Source organism: Corvus cornix, chromosome 4, assembly GCF_000738735.6.
Source record: "Corvus cornix cornix isolate S_Up_H32 chromosome 4, ASM73873v5, whole genome shotgun sequence".
In the NCBI taxonomy this organism is placed as follows: domain Eukaryota; kingdom Metazoa; phylum Chordata; class Aves; order Passeriformes; family Corvidae; genus Corvus; species Corvus cornix.
The window spans coordinates 32,554,122-32,578,968 of NC_046334.1; the positions used below are offsets into that span (position 1 = coordinate 32,554,122).

Here is a 24,847-nt window from a genome sequence, read left to right on the forward strand (position 1 = left end):
TGTCTCAGCTTCTTGACTCTGTATGGGATGTAGAGAAATGCAGCTCAAACATAAATGAGTATGGAACTACTCTGAAATGTGTGTTCGCTCTTCAGTTGAAAGCTTGTGTGTTGCTGGGACTTCCTGCAGCTCACCCACACATCAGCCTTGTTCTAAACAGAACTGGTGTAACATGATAGCAAAATCACTGCTGACTGCTCTTCCCTTGTTTACCAGAGTTTCTCCAGTAGGAAGCAGCAGTCTAAACGTGTTGGTGTAGTGGATCAGCCACCAGGAAAGTGCAGATGAACCCTTAATGGGAGCTCTTGTTGTGCCACTGCAGTGACACTTAAAAGCTGGAGACAGCGCTGGGAAGTCAGAGGAGGGCTTTGGTCTGTCTGTGCTGTCCGCTGGGGGCTTCAGCGCCAGAAGGAAACTCTGTAGGTGTTATCACTGCACAGCTGTGCTCTTGAGTGCCAGAGAGGTTTTCTGATACAAGAGTAGATGCTTGAGTTGGTTGTAAATTGATTTCACTATGTGCCCTCAGCTCATACTGTGTGTTTGAAGTGGGAGTGCTCCTGCACAGTGAGGTGATGGTGACTACCAGTGTCCAGAGGTGGAAATACTGCAGTTTCCCTGGATGTGGAAAATTCATCCTTGAGTACATTCCCTAAAAGTGAGGGAGAAATTTGCAGGCTGACATCTGGGGACACATGCATCCCAGTTTGTTTGGGTAAAAAAAGAAAAAAAATGGTCTCTTAAGTGTTCATTGCTTCATCAGTAGAGGTGTCTTCCATGTACCCACCAGCTTGGGGGTTGGGGGGGAGGTGGGCAGCAAGGGCAGAACTGAGGTTTGATTTTTTTTTTTTTTTTTTTTTTTTTTTTTTTAATTTTTTTTTTTTTTCCCTCCCTGAGGCCATAAGGGTTTTTCAGAGGTCATTTGGAGAGAAATAAAAATTGACAGCTAGATTCTAGCACTGACAGTTTTACGGAATTTTAAGGTAAATTCCCCAATAAGAACCTGGTATTCCTTTAATTATTGCTAAAGTAGCAATAATAGTGTTATTTAAAGTTTGTGAGTGTGACAAGGCCCCATAAATGTTTATTTTTGTCTTCATTAAACTGGTGATTTACCAGTGTTTTGTGGGGGTTGTAACCGTGGTGCAAAGTAGTCATAAGCTGTTAACAGCAGTAACTGAGCAATGTGCTGTACAAAAATGTTTGGATATGGATGACTTCTTCAGCAATAGATGATTCTTTCACATTTGTGTGAAATGCAAAAATGATACAAAGGGAAGGATTAGATTTTGTAATGGATTTGCTGCTTTTCCTTGGCCATTGTTTCTCGGCAGAGGTGGTGCTGTCCAGCTGTGCCTGCACAGCTGTCTCATAGCAGCAGGAGCGATGGCACTGCTGAGGGGGACACCCGCACTGAGGCAGCTCTCAGCAGCTGGGAGCTGCTTCTCTTCTCTCAGCTTGTGCTGTGGGTGCTGTCGGTAAGCTCCAGGACTGAGAGATGAGGTGTTCACTTCTGCTCTCCGACATAAATCTCCTCCAACTGCACTTCTGCTGTGTACAAACATGCTCCTGGCTCTGTGCACTTGCTGCACTAACCCTGCCCCTTGTGTGGCTCTCAAGATCGGTATTCATATGAAATTCTAGGTGTTCTGCCACAATGGGATTAATTCTGGATTGAATACAACCCAACCAACCTTTCCTCTTCTATGCTCTTGAGGCTGCAACTTAATTGCACTAGAAATTGTATGGCTTAGTTAAATTACCTTGAGGCAACTCAGTCCTACTCCTTGCCTTTAATTTTAGAGTATTTCTAGGTTTGAACAAGAGAGACTCAGCTTTTTGGAAATGCTGGAGTGTAGATATGCCTTTGTTTTAATACAGATAAGCTTGAACTGTGGCTGAGGTCTGCCTTCCTGCCCCCTAAAGGAATTTACAGCAGAATTGGCATGTGTCAGCAAGGGAATAAAATGCCTTGGCATTGGGGGGTGTTTGCAGTGAGATTATTTGCTGGCTGTCCTGTTGCCAAGTGCTGTGCCTTGCAGTGCTGCGTCTAGAGTTTGTAAGGAGGTTTGTACAGGTCTTAACTACGTTTGAGAACACTTCTGCCTTAAAATGCTGGTTTCTTCCCTATGTTGTGTCAGTTTTCAGAGGCTTTATTTTTGCCATTTTGTAACAGTTCGTGAGGATTTCCCCAGCATTGCTGAGCTGTGCTCAGTGGTAACTATTATTGGCACGACTAGAGTGCTAACATTTTCCAGCAGTTCTGGAGCACCACGTTGGTTAATGCACCTGCATGCTGGCTGCAGCTGGGCTTGGTTTGCTTGAAATAGAAGGGATTCCTAGCTGCCTGGTGCATTTATTTAGGGTTGGTTTGTGGGGTTTTTTTCCCTGTAGCTGAGCTGCAACCTTAAAATGGAAATTGCAGACAGTAAAGGCATCCTTTCAGTTGTGCCTATCAGTGTCTCCTTTGAGAGGGGGTGGCCAGCAGCAGATAGAGGAGCATCCTCACAGGAATGTGCCAGAGGACAGTGAAACTATTACTCAAAAGCAACTGAACTACTGGGGCACTGAAATAGCTTTTCCTGGATCTGAAGTGGTCAACCCAAAATGCTATTAAAATCTATAGGTTTTGTCCTAAACATTATACTTCCTCCTTTCCAGCTGCTCTGTGAGGTGACTGCTGGGCATGTATCAGTTTTATGGGTTGCTTATCTTAATGCAGTGCTTTTGGTCTTTCCCATTCACCCCATGCTGCTCCCTTACGACAGTGGACAGAAATCAGAGTTTCTGAAATGGTTTTGTTGAACAGGGCAGTTCATATTTTCCAGTTTGTAGTCTGAGGTCTCCCTTGAGACAATTGACTGTAAAGGCCTTTTAACTGCAGAAGACGAAGTGGGGAAGAAAATAACCTTGCAGTTCTGTGCAGCAAAGTCCCTGTGTAAACCTCAGTACTCAATCAGATAAGAAAAGAAAGACTTTGGCTCTCTGGATGGAGTTTGCAGTAGCACTGGTCCAATGTTCCGCTCAAGTGTTAGCAGAAGGCTCTGGGGTGACATGAAAGGAAGAAAGGCAGAGAAAATTTTCTGTCACTTCCTGCTAGTCTGCCAAAGTCCGTGCTGGTCTTCATGTTTAGGGTAGAAAGTGCACTCACAGGGCTTCCCTACCTGTCTTCTATCTCTGTGATATTTTACAGAAAAATAATTCAATTGAGTTTGAGACCTTGTAGAAAGGGAAACAAATCAGATAAGCTGCTACTTAAATCTTTTGTTTTGGATATTGTCATCTAGCGAGACCTAGTGGTTTGGGGGTTTTTTACAAATTTCAGTGAACACTGAGGACTGAGTTCTTGTTTCCCAGTGACTTCAGCCCTGTGGCATTTGGTCTGTTCCGTTCTTGCCACATTGTTACACAGGGAGAAGACAGTCATTGACAGTTTACAAAACTTAGTTTGTTGGGGTTTTTTTCCTTTCAGCAAAGTGTTGGGTTTGTTTGTTTTGTCATTGTTTTTATTTTTGCTTTGTCATTAAGCAACATGGGGACAACCTATTGTGGTCTAGATTTTGCTGCAGAGGTTCTAGAAACAGGTAGGGAAAGGAGTGTGTGGTTTAGGAATTTTGCCCTGGAAAAAGAAACTCCTCAGTGACACAGAACTGGCAGATATTAGGAAGATCCAGCAGGATGATGTGCTCCATGGGGGAGATGGTATGCCAGAGGCACAGGTAAGAACAGCTCTGGTCCACCCAGGCTGCAAACTCCTTGACTCCAATGCCATCCCTGCCTTTTAGGCATCCTCCTTTCTCTGTTTTGTGCAAGGCTGCTCTTCTGAGGGAATGTGGCCGCACATTTCCCTGCAGCAGGCTGGGGATCGCACACACAGGAGTGTTCGGGAGCTCCACCAGGTGTGTGTGTATTCTTTCCAGATAGGCTCTGGAAAGGTTTAACAGCTGGGCCTGTTCCCGCCTACTTCCTGACTGAAGTGATTGGAAGCTAACTCAAATACTTGCAAGTGCCCATTTTCCAGGTGCTGGCCTCCAGCTGCCATCTGCCCTCAGGCAGTAATAAGATGGTTGTATAAAAAATTCCAAGCGGTGAACACACATGGAAGGAGACATTTTGCAATACAGCAGTAGGCAGCGTATCCCAGATGGAACTCCAGTGAAAACAGACACACAAACCAGCAGTGCCTTGCCATTTCCCAGCAGCTGGTATTGTGTTTGCCATGTTTAGGATCACCTAAAAAAACCCTTCACCGTGTTTTCCTGTAAAGCTGTTCCTATCTGCCTCAGCAAGAAGGACTTAACACATTTGGAAAAATCAATAGACTTGTGCTGCAGGGGGACGTGGCATGGGCTGGCTTTTGCAGTGAGCCGTTGAGAGAGCTTATTTCTTTTATCTAGTAGCATGAGATGTTCAAGAGGAAAATAACTGTTGCAGAAAATGTTCTTGTGCCTTGTCACAGTCCAAAACTGGAAATGCCATCGTTAGAGCAGTTCTCTGTAGCTGCCTGGATTAGAAAGGTAACTCATAAACCATGGTGGATGTTTTTGAAACTGCTGATAGCTGTTTTCAGCATGCAGTTTGATGTGTTGTTCTCCCTTCAGTGTAGGAGGACAAAAATGTGACATATTTGTTAATTCTTATCTATTACTATGAGTTGTGGTACAAGTAGGAAAAATGAATTATAAGTAACTGTAAAACTGAGCTGGGCTGACAGGAACTTGTGTTCTGTACACTAAAATGTCACTAAAAGGGGATATGCTTTACTTTTCTCCATGTGGTAAAATCCAGGACCTGTTTATTCTCTGAAGGCAGTTTAAAAACCCAAAATTTCCCCCAAATGCAGGAGTTTCATTACTGCCAGTAAAGCTTTAAAGATACTTTATTACTTGGAGCATTCCATGCAGAAAATTACTTTTCTGGCTCACTTGGGAGCCAGGAGCTCTGCTGTTTGCCTTCCTTTGGCACATACTGTATTTTCAACCACACTTATTTTAAACTTGAGGCTGACAGCAAAGGTGTCCGTCCTACTGACTTGGTTAAAATATTGACTGAACTTTGTGTTCTGTTTCCAACAGTGACCAGTGACAGATGATTAGGAAATAGCTTAAGGAATGAAAGATCCATAGTGTGATTTTTCCTTTGGGACACCTTGTCCACTTTTGGCAAAAAAATGTGCACCTAAGACTGCCATGTTTAATAGCTCCTGATTGATCTGCCTCCATTAATTTGGTGAGTCCCTTTCTGAATGAATTTATAATAGTGTTTTTTGAAGTTGACACAGCAGTTGAATTTCCAGCATAGTGATGCATTGTGATAAAGCACTTCCATTTCTGTCATTGTAGCTTCCCACAAAAAATTCAGATTGAGCCACCCCTTTCAATTCAGTCTGGTGGCAGACATGTCAGAACTACCACTTAACAAAAGGGGGTGGAGATACTTTTGCTTTAGATTATTTTTTTTTAAACTGTGCTCTCTGCCAGTCCTGTTTGCAGTTTAGTTTGCATTTTTTTTTGTGGGTTTCAGTTGTTTAGTACTGGAAGCCCGGTTAATGACTTAATATCTTCCACCTAGGGCCACGCAAACCATACAGTTACAGTATGTAAATAAAAGTCTTGCAATTTAGCCATAAATGCCATAAAAAGAATGGAATTACAGAAGCAGAAAATCTAATTTCAAATTTTTGAAAAAAGAGCAACTCCTGATAATTAGCACAACTTTTCCAAAGTAGTACTATGTGCTCCTCCAAGTCTGCCTCACCATATCAAGAGGACCAGGGTTGTTTCAAATGCAAGCACCCTGATAATAGTTAAATCACTAAGTCCAGATGTCACTTGGCAGAGCTGTCTGTAGGTAGTGTGATTTTCACTTTGCTGATGCTATAAGTCCTCTTTCAGTTCAAAGTAACCAAATGCAAATGGTGCATATTTGCAAAGGAACCTTCTCTGCCGTGCCCTGGCCTCGTGTGGTGCTCTTTTCAAACAGCCTCATGATGACTTCAGGAACCTCATGACCTAAAAAATGAAACAGCCATAAACAAAGACAGCCTAATCTCCTCCCTCAGGCATTTTGCCACGGGAAGTCAGCATTCGCTGGCTCAACACTGTCAAATAGAAGAGGCCGTGAGAGAGAGGTGATTCATCATAGAAACCCATCTTTCTGTCATGGTGAGGGAGCTTTATGCGTTCCCCTCTCTCTGGGCTCTGCAGATCAGGACCCACAGCAGGCCGAGCAGCGGGACCCCAGCTGTGGGGCATGAGCTGTATTTCCATGGGAGCATCTCCCTGGGTGAGCACCCGCCTGTCTCTTCACGTTGCCTTTGTCCAGAGTGCAGGCTCCCTCCTCCACTGAAAAAAAAAGCTTCACAGTCTTTTGAGGTAGCTACCATAGCTCTTTCTTTTAAAGCTGACCTTCAAGGGAATAAATGCTGTCAGCCAGATCCTACTTCGTGCCGTTTGAAGAAAGGCTGAAGTGAGAGAGATGTTTTGAGAAGGTCCTGATTATTTTTCCTTTATTTTCTATTCTGCTTGTTCTTTATGTCCCAATTAAGATCCTGTCCATCCTGGATGACAGGATGGCTGACCTGGAAATGTAGCAGAAGTATGAAATGACAAGAGCAGAACTTGGGTCTGCTTGAGAGGAAGGTTTTTGTGGTTTTTTTTGCTTCCTTTGGTTATTCTAGAATAATTAATTCATGATGAAGCTTGCAAAAAGGAAGGAACTGTTACTGATAAATACTAATATGTATAAAACCCTTGCTCTCATAGGTATTAAATTTTTTTTTAGGGAATTTGACCTGTTACTGGAGCCTGAAATTCAGGTTTCTAAATTTCTGAATTTCACAGTTTCCATGTTGAGAGAGTCTGTGTCTGCAAAGGAGTAAAACCCTGACCTTGATGTAATTGCTACAACTGTTCTGTGTAGAACTGTTGATTTTTCTCTGCCAAAGAAATGTCTTATCAGATTTGATGTATCGTGTTGCCTCCCGAAAAACTTAACTCCTTTCTAGACAAATTTAGTTGAAGATAAAAATACTTCTAAAACTAATCGTGTGTTATTCGTACACAAGTTTTAGCAGTAAAGGAAGGTTAATGAATATCCCTCATCTTACCCCCATAAAATTAACTTTCATGCTTCTCTACTGTAATTTATTAATTTAAAAATTCTTATTTCTTAAGCTTACAAAAATGCCAGCCAGTCCACATAATAACTTCTCAAAGATACATTTTCTACAGTCCAAGAGTAAGGGAATACAAATCTTTCAAGAACTGATAGAAGATAAGCTCAAATAACAGAGAATTCCAGCCATAACCTACTTTCCTTGGAAAATATAAAGAGGGCGAGGAGATTGTAAGGTTTATAGATACATCAAGTTTGCATTTTATTTCAGTCTTCGGATTTAATTGAGGTAGCTGTATTTGTTACGGGCCCTGATGTAATGCATAGGCTGTGTTTGGTTCCTTTATCTTAGATAAAGTTTCTGAAGAGACCTCTAATGCAGCTGCAAACTGTGCACAAGGTTGAGAAGCTCAGTGTGAAAACTGGGTATCGGTGCTGCTGCTGAGTCATGCTGACAGCTCAGCCTGGGCAGCTTTAATCAAGGTTCAAAGTGGAACAGGGCATCTCTCTGAGCATTGAGGTAAGATTGAGGCAGTTCTGCAGGCACTACTGGTGCTCAGTGTGCTTCTTGCTGAACCTGCTGTGCCAGCCTCTGAGCTGACAGTAAGGGAAAGAACTTGGCTGCTGATCCTCAGGTTTCTGGGACTGTAATTAGGGCTTTGGCTTTTTGACTCAGTGCAGAACATCTTCTTAAAGCAATCTGAGCAATTCCTTTGCTGCCAGATGTCACTAGGGGTGTAAACAAATTTTCATTAACTTCAAGGATGGTGCTCAAAGTGTGACTTTATAATTTTCCTTAGATGTGATTAGGGACTCTTGCAGTGGAGGCTGCCATCGCTGCCAAGGGACTGTGGGAATATATATGAAATACTATTTACATGTGAGTTCACTGTGAATGGATGAACTTACTTTCTTCTTGTAACCAGTCAGGTTAAAACTCAATCGTGCACATGGAAAGCCAATGGAAAAGGGACTTTTATCTTATGAAATCATAAGACAAAAGTGTTTTCTGCCCCAATCAATCATTTGTGGTATCTGCCACCAGATGTCCTTTTGCAAATATGTATCTATCATAGAAAATGGCTCCATGAAAAAATTGCATAATGACAGATGTTTAGTTAACAGGTGGGTTTGCGCCAGGGGGAAAGATGTGCTTCCTGTTCTCTGGCTTTATGGACACACATTTGGTTGGGGAAAAAGAAGATGTTATTTGTATGTGATAGTTCACATCCTGTCAGGGACTGTTTGTCCTTTCAGTATGAGTCACACTGATCTAAGCACTCACTGCATGATGCCAATCAGTTGTTTCATCCTGTTAGTTCTTGTTAAAAATAAAGCTGGCTTGCTCACTCACCTACCTTGCATTACTTATCTTGCCTTGGATGATATAAACCAAGATCACTCCTTTTCTCACACCCAAAGACAAAGCCCACTTTTAAAGTGCCTGTGACTCCTCCAGCTCTGCCAGCTCTGTCAATTATTATTTTGTCAAAGTTCAGGTTTCAAACTCGCCTATCTGCCTGACACTGGGAGGCTTCCCTTTGGATATATTCATTGGATCTGACTTTAGATTTATTTACCACTAGGCTTGTTTTACTGTTCCAAGTAAGGGCTAGCCCCTTCCTAGAGCACAACGTGTGGTATTTGTCAGAAAGAGGCAGCTTTAAGGCTGCCAGATAACCTGACCAGTCTGCTCCTCTGTAAACAATTCTGTGGGCTCTGCTAACAGCGATAAAGCAGCTGCACTGGAGATGATTGGAAGATGCTGGTATCTGTAGAGGACCAGACTAGTACTGCTCCAGCATATGACTACCTGTGAAGAAAAGCACTTTCAAACTTATGAACGTTTTTAACCTCTTGTTACTGCTGATGGCACCCATCTGCAGTTTTTCTGCTGTCAGTGTATGTCATCAAGCCCCAGATGCTCATTGCTCGTTCTCATCAAACTCCCTGCTTTGGTTCGCAGGCCTACAAGAAACTCTCTGTGGCTCTTTGCAACAAACCAAACAATTGCAACCCCCTTTCCAGACCAGTCTGGGTGATGCTTATCAAAGTGTTAGCCATATAGATCTTGGCTGTATTAGAAAAGGTGTCTGCCCCTAGAATGAGACAGCTGGATCCATGGAACTGTTGGTTAACTCTGTTCAGTCTGTATCTGAAATTGATTTTAAGCCTTGCAGAATTAATATAAGCTTTTTCAGTTAGGGATTTTAGACCTATGAGCATGTGCATGTGCCATTTTGTTAGTTAAAAATTGTACTGTAGATTAAATTCTAAGGGATTCAGGTATTTTAAGAGTGTCATTCACCCCTGCACAGGTAGGCCAGATTTATCTGGCAAGCATCTGTGATGAAAACCCTGAGAGAGAAGAGTCGGTTTGTTACAATGGCAGCAATAGAGAAGTGATGGCTTTAGGTTAAACCTGTCAGGTTTCACCCCTGCAGGGAGGGTAAGGAGAGAAACACCTTTATCCTTCCTGCAAACCATACGAATAGAAAAGCAAAGACTGCAAAGCAGAAGAGGTGAAGGGAGAATCTAGATCTAAGGAGGAGATGGCTCAAAAAGAAGTATGTCCCCTGCAACTATTTGCTGCGATGAAGCATGGGAAGGCATAAAAGTGGTCTGAAAATTTGTGTATTTGCATCTGCAGAAAGAAGGGGAATGAGAGTGCAGAAAGAGTGCAGATCTTACTCTTTTTTCTCTGACTCTGTTGCCAGAGGGCCAAGATAGTTAATGGTTGCAGATGAAGCTGCTACCTTCCCCTGTCTCCAGGGCATGTGGGCAACGTAGCATTGCTTTCACTGTGGTGCAGCTCTGCACCTTGCAACAAATTCTTTTAGAAGATCTGTGGACTGTTATTGCCTGCCCTTGCCTTTCCATGTGTAAGTTTTGCAGGAGAAATGGATCAGTTTTGCTTGATGTGACTTTGCTATCTGCTGCCTTTAAATCACTTTCAACTGCTATGACACTCGAGTGGTGGCAGCCGGGAGACTGCTTAGCTTCAAGCATGGCTGGAGTTGTTCTGTGACCTGAAGAAAAAGGTGACTGCATTTTACACTCTGGGTGCCAGAATGCCATGCATTAAGGGCCATGGAAAATCGGTATGTGGGAGGAAACCCTTACTCAAACAGTTAATACACCTAAATGTGAAGAAAGAGGATTTGGTGTCAAAGTACATCTGTTGCCCGTGGTTTGATGCAGACAGTGTGACAGGTATTGCTAAACCTTTGTTCCAGCTGTCATAGGCACCTAAGTTTCCGTGATTTTTCATTGGCTGCTGCTTGTGAAATTTGCTGCTTTTGAAATTTACTGCTTCTGACATGCAGGAATATTTTTTTCAAAGTGTGAGTGAGCCGGCAGGATGAGGGTGTTGATAGCACAGAGCTGACCATGCTCTGCTGAAAGCTTTCATCCAGAAGAGTTTCAACTCCTGGTTGCAATGGTAATTAGAAAGAAAGAGGATCAAACTGGACAGCTCTCATCAAGTCCTCTAATTTGTAGCTTCTGAAGAAATTCTTGTCTTAGTCTGCTCTTCTTTGCTATATAAAGGAAAATGTATTTTTCCCTTTGTATTCAGAGAGCAGGCATGGATGAGGCTTACTAAGCAATAATCAGCTTTCACTGCTTTAAAATTAACTAAAACAGAACTAGTCTTTTTTTCTCTCAGCTGGTGACAGTAGGGGACAGAAGGTATCTGGAGGAGGTGGCTCAGGCTTTTGTGGCACTGTGAAGAGAGGTGTAACCTGCAGCAAGCTCTTCCTATTGCCAGAGGCATGGTGCCGTGTTCACCCTGGATGAGTTTTCCTGGCCTGTCTTCCCACCTGCCAGCATGGCTGTATGAGAGAGGTGAAGTCTGCACTGTGTGTGGGGGGAGGGAGGGATAGGTGTTATCCTGGTGGTGACGGGAATTCATGTTCTAGGGCTGGTGGAGAGCCAGCAACAGCAGGTGTCCTATCCTACTGACCACCACCCTCAAGCTGTTCCTCTAAAGAGAATGTCCTCCCCTCTCCTATTTTGTGCTGCCAGTGAAATGCTTGTTCTGAGTTGTACCTGAAACAGGTATGTGGGGCATTTTAAGCCCCTGCCCCTTGCAGTGGGAAAGGACACCATGAGGCCTTTGCTACCTTCTCTTTCTTTGCTCTCTCGCTTTCATGTTGAGAGCTTCATGTTTATGATGGAGGATGCTGTACTGCAGCTAGACTGAGTGTTCCTTGGTCTGTGAGCAGGGATGTCACCCACCACATCTGGGTGCCCAGGGCCCCATCCAGCCTGGCCGTGAATGGGGCCTCCCAGGAAGGGGGCATCCACAGCTGCTCTGGGCAGCATGTTCCAGTACCTCAGCACCCTCTCAGTAAAAAACTTCTTCCTCATGTCTAATTTAAATCCCTCTTCCTTTAGTTTAAAACTGTTCCCCATCTTCTATCATTATCCACCCATGTTCTTGTTACATGACCTGACCCTTTGTCAGTGTGTCCTTCTAGGTCTGTGTAGCCCTGTTTGTATCCCTGCCAGTGAACTCCATGTGCCGACATAAGGAGGCTGGAGCCTCTGTGTTCCCCAGCATAGCTGGTTTGTGGGGCTGAGGATGTCTGATTTTACTTTACCTTCTCTAATTAAGTTGTTTTATTTTGATTTTGTGTTTGGGTGTGGTTTTTTTTAACATGCTCACTCATCTGGAACCGCATAGCATATATAACTTCAGTGTGTATCTTCAGACTCACATCATGCGGGGCTTTGATTTTTTTTTTTTTTGGCAGAATGGCAGCTAAAGTTTTCCCTTTCTCACTATTGAGCAATTGGGCCAATGGCCTCCTCCTGAAATCACAACTGTGATCCATTTTCTGTTCTAAAGCAGCAAAGGTATCATAGTTCACAGCATAGCACAGAGCTGTGCCTAGCAGGCAACACTTCCCATTTTCAGTTTCTTCTGCTGGCCAAGTCATGCTGGGAGATGTAACTTAAGGCTAAAAAACCTCCACAGGGTGTGCAAGGCCTGTCTGTGTGTCAAGCGCCTTTACATCTCCTCTTAGACAGCACTGAATTGGAGAAGGCTGTTTTCCTTTTCTAGAATTAGGGGGAGCATAGCTGTTAAGAGACAGACTACATGACTGGGAAAAAAACAATAAAGAAAAACCTCACAAACTGAAAAGACAAGTTCTGAACCTTATGAGTCCAATTTAAACCCTGTCCCTGCACAATGGCCTGTTTTTAATCTCTGTGCCACCAGTAACAAGGCTTCTGCAGGCACTGAAGATTGTAGGACCTTGCTCTCAGACATCAGGCAAAGAGGAGGAGTAGAAATGGACAGCCTGATCATTTTGCAGTCCCCTAGGAAGAAGCAAATGAAACTGAGCAGGGATTAACAATTCCTGAAACCTTGTTTGGCATTCTGGAGGCCATTGTTGTTACAACACCGTTACAACAGTTATTCAGGAATGCTATTATACCACCAGGGCTGTCTCTGAGAAGTTGCATTTTCTAAACTATGATTTCTTGGTTTAGCTTCCAGGAGTGTCATTGCTGATTTTACATAGGACCTTGGATACAGGGGGAGATATTCTTCTCTTGTTCTAAGACTTTGGCTCTGCAAATTAGTTTAGTTTTGCACTTTGGTAGAAACATTGCCTAATAAGCTCTATGGTAAACCCCTCCACCCCCAGCCAAAATCCCCAATCTTACTGATTTTCTCAGAGTTGGGATTTCACGTGTGGGCTCAAAGTTCATAGACTTACCTAATGCCTCTGCTTCTATCTCTACTGCCTTATGCTTACTTCCTCCACTCATGCAAAGTACCTTACTGATCAGTTCCCTTTAAACCCCTAAGGATACTTCCTGCCTACTCAGTGAGCAAAGCTGGCAGAATCAGTGCCTGTGTGCACAAAAGGTACCAGATGATCACATTTAGGCCAAATATTCTATCAATATTTACTTCATATGTTTTTCCACAACTTAGCACCTCCTTTAATCATTGCATCTCTATCTAGTCCATTCTGCACACATTTCATTTGCTTCTTTAGGAACAATACCAATATAAGTATCACCAAGAGAAGTCAAGAACAAAGTATTTAAGAAGAATGAGTCCTTCCAAGGGAAAAGTTTGGGACGCCTAAAGCAGGCATGCCTGGGTGCCAGACAATGATACTGGTAGCTGCAGGAAGACTACGCAAGGAGGACAAAGTGTAACTGGTACATGTGGATCCTTCCTTGGAAGTATTACTCAAGAGGAAGTTTTTATGAGACCTGTGGTGTTTGCAGTCCATCCAGAAGTCAGAGAAGGAGAAGAGGGAGAGAGTTGGAAAGGGCCTAAAGAGATGAGAATCCTTGGAAGGGCAAGCGAGAAAGCCAGAAAGAAAAAACCTTTGTTGGTTGCTCTGTAAAGGGCACAAAGGCAACTCATGTGCCCCAGAGTGACAGTGCCATGAAAGTTACAACAGAAATCACCAATGGGGAAGGATATCCTTCTTTCCCCCATTGTTTTTTCTTTTTCTAATTTAGTTCAAAAGAATGGCAGGAACATGAGGCAAAGTGTTATTTGTGTAGCAGGGAAAAGACACATATGAGGACATCTGTTTTAAGGAGCTGCTTCAAAAATAACCACAGGAGAAGAGTGTGTTTGCAGAGCGCAGCAGGCGACCTGCAGAGTTGTGGAAAGTGAGACAGCAGTGGTGCCCTGAGTGCAGACAGCCCCAAACGTCTACAGCATTGTGTACATTTGTACTCATTGCGAAACCACCCCACCCTGACCCCAGTGGGTGTTTTACAAATTGAAGGCGGTGCTGTTTCCATGTTTTCTGCCCAAAAACATTGATCCCTTTTCTGTTGCTCTCCTTCTTGCCCCCTTTTTCTTAAGTCAGCAGCTTTTAAATTCCATTTTCAAGTCTTTAAAAAGTAACCCTATTTCAATGAATCTCCAAAACATATGGCAAAGGAATGCAAATTTGGGTACTACTCCATCCCAGAGATGAGGTCTTGTTCACCAGGAAAAGAAAGGAATAGCAGACTGACAGATTTTGGAGCAGGATGCTCATATCCAGTGTTGTGCCCTAGCCTATTTACTGCTGAGTACAGGAACAGGCAGCAAACTTGGCCACTGATTTACTGAGATGCTTTAAGAAAGTCCATTACACCTTACCTGTTGCTTCAGTTTCCCAGTGGGTAAAACAGAGAAGTGAGAAGCACAACTTTTATCCTAGTTTTCTTTCTGAAGTCTGTGGTTTCAGACAGCTCTGAAAGTGTTGTGGTGGAGGATTCAATGCAAATATCAGGTGTGATCCATTAGTGAAATGACAGGGGTAAAACCAAATGGCACGAGGCATCCCACTGGGGAACACAATGTTTCAGGCACCAGGCAGTTAATTTCTCCTGTAAGCCAGGTAAGAGAGCACGTTTGGTAAAGACCAAATGAAAACTGAGCATAATTTCTCATTGAGAGATTTACCCTTTCCATGGCCAAATACTCCTTAGAACAGAACTTTGACAAAACATGCGTGAGGAATTTGCATCTGTATTTTCTAATGTTACATTGGAAAATCAATGGCAGACACCACTCCAAAGTAGCAACCAGGTGTTTCCCCCCTGCTTTTTTGAGTTATCCACTGTGAGTAACAGAAACGTTTCACAAAGAGAAGTGAGGGTTTGAGATATAGTAGCTGATACCACTCGAGGAAGACACAGCTGTATTTCTTTTCTACACTAGTGGCTGTCAGCAAGTATCACTGAGATGACTTTGGCTATCCCCTACCTCAAGGGAAGCATTCTCCTCTGTGTTCCCTCCAGTACTGTGTTTTCTGATAAAGAACAAATGTTTCTGCTGAAATCAGTTCATGCTGCAGTAACTACTTGGAACAAAGCTTTGCTTTCAGTTGTAAAAATTCTTACAGCACAAAGTTAACTATTTGGAGTTTCACAGAATTATTCCATATGCACCTGGCTATGCCTGGTATAACCATGATTGCACTTTGGCCAGTGTTTGGAAGCTGAGTACAAGCTGCAATGCAGCTTCATATGTCTGTAAACCAAGAAAGGGTTGTGCTTTGGACAAAACTTGATATTTCAAAAGTGTTGAGTAGCAGTCAAATTAGCTACTCAAATGATTTCACCAAAGGTCATTTAGTGCCCAGACTGCTTACACCATGCCACTGGGTACCTCTTTTTAGTGCCCAGGCAAGTTGCAAACTAGGCCCTGTAGGACTTGTGTCTGACTGCTTTCAAGGAGACTTGGTCTTCTAAGCATCGAGATCACTTTTGGAATGAGAGCTTTGGCATAATGGGCTGAATTCTGAGAGGTATTCAGGCATACAAATAGTTTGGTTTTTAAACTTTCCTTCAAATATTTAATGGTTTACTGTTTTGATGTCTCTTCTGGCTTTGCCAAGATTAAGCTTTTTCTATTACTTTGTAACCACATAGAAGGTATAAAACATTTCACTCTCAAGAAATTTATGGGTGTTTCATTCCAGCTTGGACTCAGCATATGGCTTTCTTTGTGTAGCTGTTTGATTGCGTCATCCTTGTTTCAGATGTGACAATTTGGCTTAAACCTTTCTTTTCTTTGTGTGAAGTGGGACGTGAGTGCATTGCACCATTTGGTTGTGCATATCCACTGGACATGCTGTTCTCTGCTACGGGATTATGGAAAACTGGCCAAGTTTTTCTCTGACTGCTGCTGTACAGATGCAGGCAGGGTAGCAAGTGTAGCTTGTTAAGACAAAGATGTATTCTGGAAGAGAACAAGCACTGTGAGCAGGCACCTGTAAACAGGTGTTCTTTATGGTGCAGAACTGACTGAGTGCAGGCTCTTCCTCATCCACCAAGCCAAAGCTGCCCTTGTGTTTGATATGGTCCCTGCTCCTGCCACCCTTTCTCACAGTTTGGCTGCAGGGTCCTATGCACCTTGGCTTGCTCCCTAAATGTCTCACTGCTGCTGAGTCCTGAACCTATCAAAACCCGGGCAATGTCCCTTTCTCCCTGTGTGGAGCACACCCTCTGGAAGGCAGACACCAGCAGGCTGCACAGCGGGGTAATTTACCACTAGATGGCTGGACCTCCTTTTTGTCCAGCTCTCAGTTTTGTTCCCAGCTCAGTGACTGTGCTCAGCCCAGAACAATGAACCTGTTGTAAGCTCTCTGCCTGCCCACTTTATAGCTTAAAATTTTTAAACAGCTGATGCTTTTAGCAGATTTACCTTCATGAAGAATAATTCCAACTTTTGAAATGTACTGAAAGAGCTGTGGTAATATCTAAGAAAATTATAGCTCTTTTTGCAAGACAAAAAGGAAAAGCTCCCTAGTTCTGTTCTTGGTTTTTTTTCCATTCCATGTATAATACAATTTTCACTGAGTCTTACTTTGTAGGTGTATGCATAAGTGGGACACATTTAATAGTTCATCACTCAGACTGGAATGCAGCATCATAGTGTCCTGGATAGTCACAGCCACGTACTTTGATCTGGTGATTTTGGTGATGTGAAATCTGCAAAACTTTTAGACACTGACATACATGTCACTGTGATTTGGGGCAGCAATGTCTTTCCTTTAAGAAAAATTCTTTTGCCCACAGTCAATATCTTCAAAAAATTAATACCTCTGGATGAAAAATGTCAACTTTCCTGACATTTGCAGATTGCAGAGATTGCAGACTGATATATTATACAGAGCAAGAAGGTCTGCTTCAAAAGGGAGATTTTTCCTGCCTGAAACCAGACAAGAGGAATAGGCAAGGAATCTGTTTCTTCTGTTTCTTGAAGATACCACTTTTTTTTTTTTTTCCTTATCAGTCTCTTCACATTTTCAGCTCTGTTACTTGTATTTACTGGGTTCACATTGTGTGTCTATAGATGTATTTGTATCCTGAGTTCAAAACAAGAGAGAGGTATGTTTTTAAATTAAAATTATTTTAGCTGTTTTGCTGTCACAGCACTGGCGTTTTATGCTTGCCGTTTTCAGGAACAAGGAGGAATCATTGTCCCTGCTTCCAAGGTAGTATAATCTAAAATATCAAACCTGGAAATCTTAGGGCACTTTAACAGCTTTGTGGGAGTCTGAAGTTGTGCCTAAAGATGGTGATACATGAAATAGTAAGATGGAGATGAATCTAGAAATAGTTCTGGGGTGGGTTTTCTTTTCTTTTTTTAAGTAGCAGTCTCTCACAGTTCAATTTTTTTAAAGCACTATGACAGCAAAAAAAAAGAAAAAAGCTGATGGTGTAACTAGTGTGGTAGAAGAGCAGGAAATTAAAATGAACTCCACCCATCAAGACTCACAGAGAAATACAGGTAGTGAGGCATACAGCAAATGATGAGCCTCTGAATAAACAGACTTCAAAAGTAATTGTTCAGTCCAACAAGAATATTAGTGGCTACTCTGTTCTCATCTGCAGGAAGGTTTCTGGTTTTGTTAATGCAACGGGAGAAAGTAAGAAAGGCTTGGAAATTTCCATTTAGTGGACTTGCAAACAAGTAAATTGTAAATTTTTTGAAGTGCTTCCTTTTTACAGGTGCCTGAAGGGTAACATGTGTAGATTATTTATGAAGTGCAACCTCACGTTTGGAAGTCGTGCAGAAACAAAGTCCTACTTGATCCCGTCACAAGCAGAATGTTGTTGATGAGCACAGAATGTCAAAGATGTAGCATTATCACAGGCATTTTGTATTCCTCCTTTGACAACTGTGGGAAACAAAAAGCCATGGTTTGTAATCACTCTAGTACTGCTCTTTTATGCCTTTTGGTAATGTTTAAATAAACTTATTTTATTTACCTTGTTCCTAAGCAGGTCCACTGATATAAGCTATACAGAATACTGCTGTAAAACACCTGTTCACTGGTGCTATTACAAGTGCTATGTTTGCTGTGGCAGCTCTGCATAACATCTGAGAAATCAGAAGTGTAAAGGTAAAGGAAACTGGTATCTTTATCCAGCTATGTGGTAGCTGTCACTGGATGTGAATAGAGAAGGTGGGTATGAAGAAACAGACAGAAAATTGTCTTGTCAGGAAATCAGCTTAAATGTATCACCAACCTTCCTTTGGGATTATCAGCTCACTGCACAGTCCTAATAAACTGTTAGAGGCCCTTGATGCACCCTGTTGTGTAGTCTGACAGACAGGAGACACCAGTGTCACAGCAGATATGACAGCATTTTTGTCACTTCTCTTTCCATGGCTCAGATGAGCAAGCCTGTTCCTGACAGAGGGTAGGAGGTGGCTCCCTGCAGCCAGGCTGCACTGCATATCTGGGCCCTCCTCCAGCAGGTGCTGACTCCCTTGTGCACCTTGTTGCTCTCCCCAGAGGGTTTTGGATCAGCTCTGCTGTGAAGGCAAGGACATAAAGTCCCTTCAGATCACAGCATCTCTATAGCCATTTGAATCAAAAAGCAATGAAAAAAATGTTCCTTGGATTGGAAATGAGAGCTTTTTGCACAGCTGGCTTTTTCTACTCTGTTCTCAGCAAGACAATTTAAGTCCCTGCCTGCACAGAGGTCTGGGGGCTGAACTCCTGACCAAGCTAGCCAAACAGGTACTCCAGTGCCTTTTAGCTCAATTATTGGCCAGGCCATGGTGGAAAACTTCTGAAAGCTGGGCTCTGAGATGAATTGCTCTGCTAGCCTCCCCTCCTACCACTCTGGCTGCAACTTAAAGCCTACAACAGCCAGATTTACAGTTGCGCACTCTCATCCCACCACCTGCTTGCACTCCCTGACCTTCTGACAGGTTTACAAATGTTTCTGGAAAAAGGTGCCAGAATGATTCCTGAGGGATTGTTCTTGCGGTAAACTCTGATCCAGGCTCCCAGGAGAAACAAAAATCATCACAGGAGAAGATGGGAGGATAGGAGAAGCTCAGGTGGTTATGGCCTAAGTAAAGGAAACCCTGGAAGGGAAACATTCTCAAAGATTACTTAAAATGGTGGATTTGCAGAAAATCTTATCACCATTAAAAACACACTCAGAGGAAACAGTCACTCTCCTGAGTGGTATTACAGAGCAAACATTGTAAGTTAAACCTCTGAGTTGAGTGTGTCCTGTATTGTATGATGAGGAACGGCTGAAAGCAGCTCAGAAGGCCTTGAAAAACCTAATGATCATATGGTGTTCTGTTATAGGATAAACACCTGTTGTCCTTTTGGACAGAGCATCATCAAAAATTATACCTGAACCTTCAGGTATACGCAAGCAATAGTCCATGTTTGGGAAGTGAGCAGCTTCCAAATTTGCAGAGTTTGTCTAATGCTTTTAGCAATTCAAAGTTAAAAAGATAAATTTGGCACTTACTGGAGTCTAAGTTTATATCCATATTAATGACCATGGTCCAGTAGCACCAGTAATGGAAGGGGAGGTGACTACCCACACTGATTGCAGTCATCCCTAATTTAGGACTCCAAATCTTTTTGTAGAATAATGCATATGCTTTATCTCATTAAACCCTGTCACTGTCATGTCCATGAAACGGTTGTAAGAACTACCTCATACTTAATGCCCTTTGGAGCCAGTTTGGTTGTATGAGTGCTTGGAACCACACTTGCAGCCACTGCATGACAGTGAGCTATGGACCAGGTATGTCATACTATTCCTGTTTCACTGTTTTATAGACTTGCCAGGGAATAAAGGAAGAGCTCTGTAAAAAGCTCCAGAGCAGGGGCTTGCTGAGGCACAGCACCCACTAAAGAAACAGAGCTGTGTGTCAGGATGTTTGCCCCAAGCAGCACCGTGGTGCAGCCGCAGACCCGGCCGTTCCTTTGCCCCTGCCTGCAGACCGTGGGCAGAAGTGTGCCAGCACTCCCACCCCTTCCTCTCACAAGGAGCTCAGGCAGCACCTCGAGGTGCCTGACACAAAAAGAAATAAAGGCTCAGATACACATTGTCTTGAGAAAGTAAAATCAGACACAATGCAACTGGTTATTTGTTGTTATTTGGTATGCCTTAGCATCAGTTTCTGGCCTCTAACCCTGTAGATGTATAGACATGCTTCGTGCTTTGTGACTCATCCTAACAACAAAGTTGTTGTTATCACATTATAATGATGCTGGGTTGGTCTTGCAAGATTATATTATTATCCAGTATTGAGAGCTAAGTTTCATATGAAAAAGCAGCTCAATACTCACCAGTGTTACCCGTAACAGTAATTAGCCAGTACTTGCACTTGTTATTCTTGAGGGAGGCTGAAGTCACATCTGGGGCAGAGTATGCACTTCCATCAGGGCCAATACAACTTGTATCACTACTTGAGTTTAGTCCTGTGAAAGTCTTATCTCAGAATTTCTTCTAAACCTAAACAATGTCCCCTCATCAGTGCTCACACTTTTGCTAAGCAGAAAACAAAGTGGTTTTATGGTTACAAAACTAGAAAATGAACACAAGTGGCATTTTGAGCTAGTATGTTATTTAGATTGAAAAATATTGAAATTGATTGAAAAATACCTGTGACTCTATAAATCTTGTCTGTCAGAAAGCTCTATGGTTTCGCCATGGAAAAAGATTGCTGTCCTATGAATTCCCACTAAAATGGAGTGTCTAAGAAAGAGCTAGACTTATGGACACAGACACTGAACTTTTCTTAGACAACAGCTCTTTATCTCTGTGCATGTGGCACGAGGTGAGATTGGCAATGGGATAACTCACGGAACTACAGCCTTCACTGTGCTGCTCTGCCATTTCTCTTCTCAAGTCGTTCCTGTTTGCATTTCTTTTCCCTGGAAAATGTCAAAGAATTCATAGATCAAAAAACAGGAGCTGACACAAAGACAGCAGTACTGGATCTAAGGAATGATTGATTTGAGGAATTGGGATGAGGACTCTTTACTTGGTGGGAAGTAAGAATTTCAGAGTCCACAACTATACCTCTTTTAAGATATGAACTTCTCAAACATGCCACACTTATTAGTATTAGAGTTGGCCAGTCTTTAGTCAGAAGAAGTCCATTTATATCTTAGAGATGGGAAGTAGATTTAGTCATACAGATGGGACTTTTTCTCAATGTCAGTAGCAAATCAAAGCATTCCTGGTGTTATGAAGCACTGTGCTGCTAGAACCAGCTTTGTCATTGAAATAGCGCCCATTAGTACTCCTGTGCCTTGTCAGATGAATTATGAACTGATGGAATTTGAATAACTGTCTTGTCCTTCTGCAAGAAAAGGTAATATTGCTCCTGCTTAGTATCGCCTCAGGCTTTTGTGCCAAAACATCACAGTAGAATTCAGTGTTGACTGGTAACTAACAGTGAATTTAAAGTGCTGCCACAGTCATCTTGCTCAGCTTCCAGGCCTAGGTGGCCAAAGCATGTAAGAAGCAATCCACAAGAGATGGCACAAAGCTGAAGGACAGGGATTTTTTTAATCCCTGTTTGTTTAGGACAGGAGGCAAAATGTGTTTACAAAGCAGAAAGGCTGCTGCAGGTGCAGAAGGCTCTGCTACAGCTGGCATTCAGGAAGATCAATTACCTACATCAAAGCTGTTCTACTGCCTTTGCTATCTGCTTGCTTATTACACACAAAGTGAATTAAAAAGAGCAGGGTTGTGTGTTCAATACCCTCTTCAAGCGAGCAATCTAACTCTTAAAAGCGGACATCCTTAAACTGATCAGATGATGGGACAATGTGAAATGCTTTTGGCTTTAAAAAGACACTTGGCAATGATAATACTATGCTTGATTAAGAAAGCAAGTGAACTCATGTAATATGATGCTATAAATGATGTAGGTTGATTTCTTTTTGAGTTGTTGGGAATCAATGGACTAACAGGTAAAACATCTGATGTTGTTACTGAATTTAGCATAATAAATATTATTCTACAATATTTTGCTTCTGCCTGTGAAGCATTAAAATGCTAAAGGGTGCCAACACGTGATATTAGGAGCGTGTTATGACAGTAACATTATAAATGTTTGTACAAGCTGTCACAAATATTTGAAGCCACTTGTAAAAACAGTACCTTAATATATACGTTATTACCATACCCTACTGTAAGTGGTGATGTGCCTTTATCCACTGGTACAGACCACGTACATTACTAATTAGTCACCATTTTCTACCCTCTTCCCACGGATGGTCTTGCAAAGACAGTGTTAACAATAGACACAGGGATAACATTCATGCGATAAACTAGTCACAGTTAAAGTGTATAGATGTGTTGCATTAATTTCTCATTTACCAGAAACATTGCTTATTTTCATGGATCCATTTCAGCAGATGCTATTTCTTCTCAACGTCTACCAGATGTGACAGATAAATATTTCTCTTCGCTCTCAAAAAAGACTCACGACAAGGCCCCATAACTGATATGATGTGATCTTGAACCAAGACTGTCTTCCATAGTTCTATAAGTATATGCTTCTGAAGTGTGTTATCTAGCAATCCTGTAGAGATGGGAAGTGTAATTTATTATAAAGAATTGAATTAAGAGTTGTACTTGCAGAATCACATAAGCACAGAATCAATTAGGTTGGAAAAGACCTCCAGTATCGAGTCCAACTTTAACCAATCCCGACCTTGTCAACCAGACCATGGCACTATGTGCAACATCCAGTCATTCCTTAAACACCACCAGGGGCTGTAACTCCACCACCTCCCTGGGCAGCCCATTCCAATGTTTAACAACCCTTTTTGTGAAGGAATGCCTCCTAATGTCCAACCTAAACCTCCCCTGGCACAGCTTGAGGCTATTTCCTCTCATCCTGTCACCGGTTGTGTGGGAGAAGAGGCCAACCTCCTGTAGAGGTGTAGAGAGTGATAAGGTCACCCCTGAGCCTCCTCCAGACTCTTAGAGCTGGACCAGGAAACTTTGAAGGCTTGATCCATTGAAATGACGACATTCTACAGCAAAGAAAACCGATTAATTATGCTGTTAATGCCAGACCATGTACACTCTCAATCCCAAACAGCATGTAGAATACAACTAAGCCATAAAACTTTATAGCTGTCAGGTTCAATATAAACTCAGGGGATGTTAAAATATAAACTCTAGCAATCATTGTAAAATGGTTCTTCATGTGTTTCTGCGCGTGTGGCGCATACCAGATCATGTGGGACGCGATCTGACGGCGCCCATTGAGAACAACCTCCACGGTGAGATTACGGTCTTGCTCCTCCTCGTTACCGCAGCCAGCCTAGAACTGGTGCTGCCCGCCTGGCAGCTCTCCCGCTGCGGAGCGGTGTTCTCCGTGCCAGGCGGGGCCAGTCCTCGCCGTCTCGGCATTCCCTGGCCTGCGCCACCCCGGGCAGTTGGAGCGGAGGGATCGAGGGATGGAAGGCTGGAGGGATGGCGGGATGCAAGGATGGAATCCCTCAGCCTGGCACGCCCGGGCCGGGCGGAGCCTCAGGGCCGCTCCCGCCCCGCCCTCAGCGCCCTCGGCCTTCTCGCGGTCGGATTGGCGGGGGGCGCTGCCAATCACGCCGCGGGGCGGGGCGGGGCGCGAGCGGCGGCCCTTGGCGCTGAGGGGGCGCGCGGCGTCGGCCTCTGCCCGGGCCGATCCTGCCCCGGCGGTGCCTTTCCCGGCGGCCGCCCCGCTCCTTGTCGCTCTCTCCTGCCTCCCGCCGCGAGCAGCCGGGGCCTCCTCCATGCGGGAGAAGAGGAGGAGGAGGAGGAGGTGGGAGCTGCTCGCCGGCCATCTCCGGCGCCCGGCAAGTCGGAGCCGACCCGCCGCCGCGCCGCTCCTGCCGCATCTCCCCGCGGCGCGGGAGCCGGCCCTGAGCTCTGCCCGCGGCGCCGCCCCCGGACCCCTCCTCATAGTCTTGCCCCCCACCCTCCTTCCAGTCTTCCCGGACGCCTCCTCCTGGTCTTCCTCCTTTTTTGTTTTTGTTTTTGTTTTTTATTCCTCTCCATTCTCCCTCTCCCTCACCACCCCCCCCCCCCCCCCTTTTGGTTCTCACCCTGGCTGCGAGCAAAGCGTCTTCATGAGCGCAGAGGATGTCCGGAAAGCACTACAAGGGGCCTGAAGTCAGTTGTTGCATCAAATATTTCATCTTCGGCTTCAATGTCATTTTCTGGGTAAGTGGGGCCGTTTTTGCGTCTTCCTCTGCTTCCTCCTCCTCCACCTCCCCGGCCGTCGCCGCTCCCGGGCTGAACACGGCCAGGAGCGACAGGGACGTGTGACAGCCCGGCGTGAGGCGGCGGGGGGATTTTGGATGAGGTGCGGGTGCGAGGCCGGGGTGCCGCTGCCTCCGGTCAGCCCTTCCCCGGGCAAGTTGTGGTGCTGCATTCCTCCACCTCCCGGGGGTGCCGGTTCCTCTTCCCTTCCGGCTCTCCTAATTGCTTTTGTTGTAAAGCGGGTTTAGTGCCTTCTTCCCCTCTCCCCGTCTTTTTCTTTTTTCCTGTTCCCTTCTTCCTTCCACGACCTCTGCTTTGTGGTGGGAGAGGAAGGGAGCAACCAGGCACCCAGGCCTGGAGAACGAATTGATCTGCATGTTTTCACGCTGCCATCCCTGTTAGATGCAAATAATAGAAAGAATCACAGCTCAGGTTCTCTGCACAGTGCTGTTTAATGATTTCACAGTGATGAAGTTGTGTATGGTTTATTATGATTAGCTATTAACACATAGTAGTAGTAGCAATAATAGGATGGAGGAGGGGGGAAACGGTATTTCCACCCATCCCTAAAGTGCAAGCCCGTAGGAGGCCTGTTTGGGCATTTGTTGGGATTCCTGGCTGTGCTGCTTGATCTGCCTGCACAGTATCTTGTTGCACCATTCCCCACCGGCTGTAGAGTAGGCAGAACTGTACAGTGAAATGTAACCTGCCTGTAACA

General features: G+C 43.9%; 1 protein-coding gene and 1 long non-coding RNA gene across 3 annotated transcripts in view; one reads left to right on the forward strand and one right to left on the reverse strand.

Annotated features, from left to right (window-relative positions):
* Window positions 1-16,843: 16,843 nt before the first annotated feature.
* Window positions 16,844-24,421, reverse strand: LOC109146264. 2 transcript variants are annotated; one of them, XR_005601741.1, is made up of 4 exons: window positions 23,973-24,421; window positions 22,255-22,459; window positions 20,728-20,798; window positions 16,844-17,777 (listed from the first exon to the last, which is right to left on the reverse strand). It is a non-coding gene; the product is annotated as an uncharacterized LOC109146264 (long non-coding RNA). The 2 variants fall into 2 exon arrangements; XR_005601740.1 differs by lacking the exon at window positions 16,844-17,777 and having other exon boundaries at window positions 20,409-20,798.
* The window catches only part of TSPAN5 (tetraspanin 5), an 85,131-nt gene continuing 83,897 nt past the window's right edge, over window positions 23,614-24,847 (forward strand). Inside the window, exon 1 of the mRNA XM_010411654.4 lies at window positions 23,614-24,090. Within this exon, the coding sequence (XP_010409956.1) occupies window positions 24,010-24,090 (81 nt within the window). The 5' untranslated portion in view covers window positions 23,614-24,009. The remainder of the gene's footprint in view (window positions 24,091-24,847) is intronic.